At 38.8% G+C, this 7,887-nt stretch overlaps 1 protein-coding gene across 1 annotated transcript in view; it reads right to left on the bottom strand.

The window, feature by feature from the left end:
- The window catches only part of LOC118342940 (ATPase family AAA domain-containing protein 2-like), a gene marked incomplete in the record, with an annotated part of 21,697 nt that overhangs the window by 13,421 nt on the left and 389 nt on the right, over nucleotides 1-7,887 (bottom strand). The window contains 5 exon segments of the mRNA XM_035681635.1: nucleotides 301-387; nucleotides 784-850; nucleotides 1,720-1,845; nucleotides 1,930-2,002; nucleotides 3,645-3,717. Coding sequence (XP_035537528.1) covers nucleotides 301-387; nucleotides 784-850; nucleotides 1,720-1,845; nucleotides 1,930-2,002; nucleotides 3,645-3,717 — 426 coding nt within the window.

Below are 7,887 nucleotides of genomic sequence, written 5' to 3'. Positions count from 1 at the left end.
CTAAGCTAAGCTAACTAGCTACTGGTTTTACCCTCATATTTAGCGTACAGCCATGAAAGTGGTATGAAACATCTAATCTAACTGCAAAAAAAGCAAATAAGTGTATTTCCAAAAATGTCAAACTTAAAGTCAGGAGAACATCCAATCAGAATCCGGTATAGGAATGTGTCAGCTTCCTTAGCAGCTCGCTAAACTCAGTGTTAAAGATCTAAAAACAAACAAGGTTTCTTCGATTGAGTGGCCTGTTTCTCTCCTCGGATTAAACAGCACAGCGAGCAGCTTCACCGTCGACCTACTGACCTTTCAGAGACGCTCTGAACGCGTTGCGCTTCGTCGTCAGAGTCTTCGTCCTCATCGGATTGATTCGTCCACGCCTTCTTAGTGGGTCTGCGGGATGAAATGAAAAGAGACAAGGAAATGGAGGTAAAGGACTGGTGAAAGTAGGGCAGGTAAAATGGTAACTCAATTGTCTCTTTGCAATAAATATTCATGTGAGTAACCGAGCGAAGACACCAGATCAACATTTCATTCATTTCAGACACTAACGTTTATTTTTTCAAACAAACTAAACCAGATTTAACCTGGAACATATTTCAGGTATGAGGACAAAATTGTGTCATAAAATGCCATTTTTCTTGGATAAACTGAACTGGTTTTCGCAGCAGTTACTGGGTCTCCAAACTCCGATCAGCACAATTTCACTCATCACTCACTCATCTTGCTTTTTGTAATATTCAACTATTTCTGGCAACGATCAATGTATTGATAATGTAAAGGTCTGACCTGAGTGCTCCTCTGCGGGTCGTGTTGGGCCCTGAGGCGCTGATCCTGAAGGTTCCTCTCAGGAACTCTAAACCACACCAGAGAAAACATCAGGACTATAAATTCAAAAGGAGGTTAGGGGCATCAGAGAGGCAGCGACAGCACTTAGAGCCCGAATATTTAAAGTCTAACTCTGTCAGACAGCAGAGTTAGTGATTGTTGGAACAGTATAAAGACTATTGAAGACGGTTTGGTGACTTTTATTTTGTTTCTTTAAGCGTCTTTTTAAAGATTCAGACTTCAGATGCTGTCAGTTTTCGGTTTACTGAGGAAAATAAGTCTTTCTATTTAACTTTCTTGACATTTGGTGAGTTTTTTATGTTTATTAAAGCTGTTCTCTCGTTGTACGCAGTGAACTCGCTGCGTGATTGGGGGAGTCCGGGGAGCGCTGGCACAGCACACACGCATGCACAAATATATCGACAATCACTGATTGTTGGACTGGCGGTGGCCGGTCGGAAATCCTAGTGGCTTGTCCTGGTTACTGCGTGCAATAGCTTTTATTTTAGTAATGCATAAATCAAAACTATAGTAACAATATACGATATAACCAGGCTATGTTTGACCTTACACACAGCTGGTGCAACAAGCTGCAGGTTAGAAAAGGTTAAATTTACTATCTTTAGTTATCAAAGCACACAGGTAATCATTTTAATGTTGATGTTTTAAAGTCTTTTTGTACGGTACTGAGTATTACACGTTTTATTACCAAGGGATATGATGGTTGCTTATGAGCACTGAAGTGAAACTAATGATATTATATATATATATATATTTAATTTATTTATATAAATATTATATATCATTATAATTTTCTTATTGCTATTGAGAGTGTTTTATCATCCAGGTCTTATTGTAACCGTGTTGCTGGTTTCAGTTTGGTGGTGCGGTGCTGACCACTGCTGGGTCCCTGGTAGAGCGACGAGGCTCGGCTCAGTTTGGCGTCAAAGTTCTGGTTAGCGCTGCAGTTGCTGTCGTCGTCCGCAGCCGTTTCCTCCCTGCTGACCTCATCGTCGACGCCGCCTGTCACACAACAGTTAAACATGAGTAAAGACAAACGGAGACGTCGTTGAGCACATTAAAGAAATGATTCACGTTCACACAAACCGTCCTCGCTGTCACTCGGCTCTCTCTGCAGCGGCACCGGCGTTCTCCTCCTCTGGGCTTTAGAGTAGATCTTCTGCAGGTTCATCAAACATAAAAACAATCACATTAATGTCGGTGGAAAGAGTCGACTGGAGAGGCAGCACATAGTTAACTACACCCTCCACAGGAGTCAGCAGCTGCCTCAGAGTATAACTTCTAATCTTATTAAGAATAAAAAGTCTTGATTCCACCTTCTGGCTGAGGTCTGGAGCTAGTTTACATTTTCCAGGAGTTTTTCTCAACAATACAGGACAGCACTTGGCCGTTGTCAAATCAAACAGAATTTATTTTATTTTACAGAAATACATTTTGTTTTATTATTGGCCAATCAGAATAAGAGGTAGAAAGTTTTCCAACAGACTTGATGCCAAAAGTTTGCTGCAAGTTGGAAGTGAAATGAAAAAGGAGGATTTTTTCGCTCTGCTTTGCGTCTGATAAAAGGTTTATGTAATCTGAGTGAGGGGTTAAAATACAATTACAGTGAGCTGTGTACCTGTGGCAGCTGTCAGGCGGTTACAGTTAATTAGTTCAAGTTCACACTTTGAGAGAAAATCAGCTCGACAGCGACGGCCCTAAAATGTCGCCTCTCCGACCTCGTGTGACAAAAACAAAGACACAAACAAGGGCTGGTGCTTCTCCGGCTTTCACAGGCCTTCCAATATGGTGGCAGCTGATAGAGATGTCGCCCCCTCCCCACGAGCAGCGAGCACAGGGAGGGAGGCAGGGTGCAGCCGGGGGCACCACCCTCGCCATGGCCTGATAAGAGAGAGGCAGCACCCAACTGAGAGACCCAGCAGCAGCTTCAGTAAACAGTCCTGCTGAGACTGTTTACTGAAGACTGTTTGTGTTAACATCATACAGTCCTGCTCGATGACTAATGACTAGAATCAAATAACACAGGTTTTAATTGGACACTAAAACTTCCCCAAAATAGTTTAAATAAAAATAAAAATCAGGATTAAACTACAATTTGTGCAGAAAGGTAACTGAACGCTGCACAGTAACTAGAGCAGGCGAAGGGTAGAAGAGTTTAACTAACAGCTATCGCCGTGAAACTTCCCCAGTTGATTACTTACATTAAGATAATTTGTTACTGAAATGATTAGATATGCAAATGATGCTTCATCTAATCAAAAAGGCACTGATCTGCACACATTTTCAGAATAGAAATGAAAGTAATCAAATGAAAGAAATCAGTGATAAACTTCTCCAGTTGATTACATGTTACTTTACATTGGTTATTTAATGCTAATGGTGAACTCTACAGACAGTGTAGTAAAATAAACACCTGAATGTGTATTTGAGGCATTTTCTTTCTGCTACTTTTAAAAGAAAATGTTATTATATAAGCAAAAATAGCCCAAAATCTCAGAATACTTAATAAAAAATATCACCTATTAAAGCTGCCGACTGTTCTGTGGATTATTAATAAAACTTTTATTTAATTTTTCAATCCTGTGAGCATCACAGACTGTATTTAATTTGCCTTCATGGTATTTTGGTGGAAGTAGAGACATCAGAAAGACGCTTTAACTTGTAAAACTCACACTGCTGAGTTCAAACCAAGGAACCGTCACATCCTTTGTCAAACACAGACGAACTCTGAGGACGCTGGCGGGGGCAGTTTGGGACAGACGAGGTGTTTACTGTTACATTTCGATGAGTGTGTTACTCACTCCCTCTTTGTTGTTACTGAGCCGCCTCCTCTTCTTCATGTTGTCCATCGTCTTCAGGACCGAGCTCGCCGTGCTGCAGAGAGAAAAGTATAATTTCCACATTGAAATCCCACAAACTCTCTATAAATGTGTTCATTTCTAAGGTTTCCTGCTGGACACAAGATGTCTCTGATGGATCACAGGCTGAATCATCAATCAGATCATACTCGTAGGCCCCGCCCCTTACAAATCTGATTTTCAATGAGCAATATTATAATAAAACCACATTATTGTCATACTATTACTACAATCATCCCATAATCATCACATATCTGTCTAAATCATTAATTCATATACTATTGGATGATTGTAGTAATAATGTTTGTATTAATGAAAATCATACTGTAAATATACATTTAATGTGTTTATTATCTAAGAGAAACAGGAAACTAATGAAGAGACGAAACAAAAACAAAATCACGTGCTCAGGCTGCATACAGGATTAAATATTATTTTAAAATAGGTAAACATAATACAGGAGAGTGGAAATTTATGATAAGAAGAAACTTGTTAATTGGTTACTGTCCAAATAGTGCGAGGAAGGAAAATTATAACTGAACCATGAAAGATACAAGCACTTTGACTTATAGATTGACTAATTGAAGTAGCAATGAATTGAAGATAAAGAGACCATGACACTCATTATTGTATATAATAGATTTTATACAAAAAAGTACAGCTTCATTTCAGCCCCGGGAGCTTAGAGAGCATTGACTGCCATATGAACAGCTCTGTTATTTTGCATCGGACATACGTTTATATAGGTCTGTTGTTTACTCCAAAAGATAAAAAGAAACATCTGGTTCCAATCCAGATATGTAAGGTAAAAGGGCTAGATGGGGGTGTTCAAGATAGAGGTCAAACTCCATTGAGAGGCCCCTAACCAAACATTCCATAGTAAGAACATCATTGAACCTCATGGACATGCTAACACTGTATATATTGACAAAATATAATTTAAACTTATAACAAAATGTAATTTTAATGTATAAACCTTCAGATACCACATGTTTAATCTTATGACAAACAATTCCTCCTACACATGCCTTTTGCAGCATTACCTTTACCATACAACAACTTTATTGGAGTGTGAGAGCGAAAAACCCATCCGGCAGCTTTCTTTCCAAAAGTTTCCATCAAACAATCTAGACAGGAAAATTCTCTCACGGTCCCTCTGCCTCAGGCGACCACACATAGTACTCCAGACCAATTAAAAAGAGGAATCTTAACAATTTTATTTAGAGATATGGTTTAAGTAAATACATGTGGAAACCTCAGAAAATAAAATCAAAACAATGTCCAATGTCAGGCTGGTCGACCCATCGTACCTTCCAATGGACCTGTCCCTGCCTAGTCCCCAATATCCCTAAGCATCAAGAAAAAGAAATAAAACATCTGAGGTCCCTATATATTTACCCAATAACAGAAACATCATTCTCTAAACAATCAATACAAAAAAAAATATGATAAAACTAAGTATTTCTCATGCAAATATGTATATATATATCAGAAAAACATAAGAATGTATCACACTGCAACTCCTCAGCAGTGTCAGCTTTCTGTGTAGTATCAATGATGTATGGAATCTGAACTTTTATCACCATATCCTTGTTCAGAGTTATTATTGTCCATATTTGAGTATCTGAATCCCTTCTGCACATTCCCCCAATATGCTCTGGAAGAAAAGAAAACACCAACCAGTATCTTTTGCAAAAACATTCAAATTAAAACATCCAATACAAATTAATATAAAATATAAAATTATGCATCACATTCCATTTCCCCCCTTTGGTTAATATTAAACTACTAAATACCAAAACAATATCAAATGTGAAGATTACAACACAATTCGATATTCAAAATGAATATTTCTCCATCACAGTTCTGCTCTGTTTACGAGATGGTACATAGAAAGTTACTTTATACATCTTATCACTAACCTTACGTTCATGCTTATCCCAGGTCATCATATAATCGTCACAATCTGATATTCCCATAAACATCCCAGTTACACCCTGAGTGTCATTCGAACAAAAGCAAGCTTCTGCTTGTACAGTTTCCACTTCCACTGAACCAGGAACTGCCATAATCTTATCCCTTTGATCAGTTAAGTCTATATTTGGCAGATCCATCATCCAAGCACACTCTCTCTTAGGGTTATATAAATGCACTGACACAGCCATCCAAGTATCCAGCGCTGATTCTTGCTGATACTTCAACCATGATAAAGCAGCATATTGACATTTGGCAAGTAATTGTTCAGGCATTATCTCTAGAATTGACGGCCATATGCTAGGTGATGGAATCCTAACTATACATGGGCACCTCCCACAAGTAGCCGATCTCACAGAATGAGTTGATTACTTAGTGAATGATTACCTTCAACAGTGGCTTTTTCATTTATGAGAGGCAAAAACAATGTCTTCAACTGCTTCAAGACTGAGGTGATATATTCTTTTACATAGTCTAATGTAGAGTTCCACTCTATATTTTCCCCAAATCAGAACTTTCTCCACAAACAATCAGAAACTACTGAAAGCAATGCTTTGACTATGGAGACATCTACTCCTATGTCTACAAAGAATCTCACTATATCACTTAGTATATTTAGAATTAACCTAAAGTTATCTTAGCATCTTGTTAACTGTAAATATCATTAGTGTGTAACTACTGGCTCTTCATTGTCATCATTTTTCTTCCCCTTGTGTGTCTGTATCTATGTATGCGTACTATTCAATACTCTGATCTGCACCCCGCTGTCTCCTATGGTTGTTCCTGTAGTCCTTTTGTTGGCGCCTCTGGCCAAAACTCCTCTGGATCTTGTCCTTCTCACTAGATCGGACAAGGGATGATGGTCAAGAAATCTTTCCCCATCTCTCTCTCCTGTTCTCTTTGTTTCCTCATCTGGTTAAATCCACGTTCCCCTTGTTTCTTTAAACGTACAAGATGTGTATCTAAACAGTCACCAACCACCAACCTGGGAATGTCATCATCACACTCCTTTGTCCTTTTGGCTCCCCAGCCTGTGGTTCTAGGTATCTACTAGTGACAAAAAAGATTTCCTGGGAGAAGCAAAGTTAGTTTTCTCTGCCCTTTCCCAGTCACTGCTGTAGGATTCAGAGAGAGAGACTGAACAGGTCAGGCACAGTTGGTTTTCCTGGAGTTGTTTATCCTAGAGGGGTCCTCCCCCCTCCTGTAGGAATTATTGTAGCAGGAGACAGCATATGGGGAAGTTCAGTCCCTGCTCTGGCCCTACATTTCTCTTCTCCATCTTTCTATTCTTCTACTGTTGCACTCTTTCTTTAAACAATCTCTTCTATGTGTACTTATGATAGACAACAGTAATGACATAATGCCAAATTTGAACATACTCATTCTACTTTGTTTCCACCTTTTTCAGAAATTTCAGCAATGCCTTTAAAGTAAGGAATTTAATTTCCCCAATTTGATCCCCATTTCTACCATAGACTCACTTGAACTGGTTTGCTTTTAACTTCAATGGGCTTATCATTCACACATCATTCTCAATCCCACTGATCTTCCATACCATGTATGGTCTGATCTTATCATACACACAAACCTCTGGACAATTCTGATTAGCCAGGTGGCTTATATGACACCTATGCTCCCAGCAGCACACTCTTGAAGTATACATATAATGTATACCAGACATTGACTGAGTCACCACAAAGTTTATAGTTTTTACTTTCTTTACCCATATGCCCTTATAGTCATTAGTAAGAGTTTTATTTCTCTTTCCCCAAATTCTCACCAAAGGAAACCTCTATGGTGGTGTACTATCCACTAGGCATCACAGTAATTTGCATTCTTGTCTTAATTACTCCTCTTATATTTAGTCCCCATTTCTGGTTATCCCCTTTATTTGTATTTTCCCTATTTTAATCGTTTAGGTGTTTTTTCTATTTTATTCTTCTTCTATCTCTTCATTTACTTTAATGGTTTCAGCAAAACCTGAAACCACGTTCAACACCTCATTTGGCTTTACATGGAAGCTCCCATCACCTCTTATAGGATTCATTCTACAATTACACCAGTTCCTACTCAGGAACTACACAGTAGTGTAGTTCCTGTGACTAGTAGTGATTATAACTGGTCTTTTCACTCTTGATTTGATTCAAAACACTGTACTCACTTTCCCAATGGATGGGAGTGGACACTGTCCACCACCTGAGTCTGACATCAG

Source organism: Morone saxatilis, unplaced genomic scaffold (genome assembly GCF_004916995.1).
Source record: "Morone saxatilis isolate NCDOM2014 unplaced genomic scaffold, NCSU_SB_2.0 Contig9, whole genome shotgun sequence".
NCBI classification, from domain to species: Eukaryota; Metazoa; Chordata; class Actinopteri; family Moronidae; genus Morone; species Morone saxatilis.
Note: the sequence above shows the minus strand (reverse complement) of the source record. Positions and strands in the feature narration are given on the sequence as shown.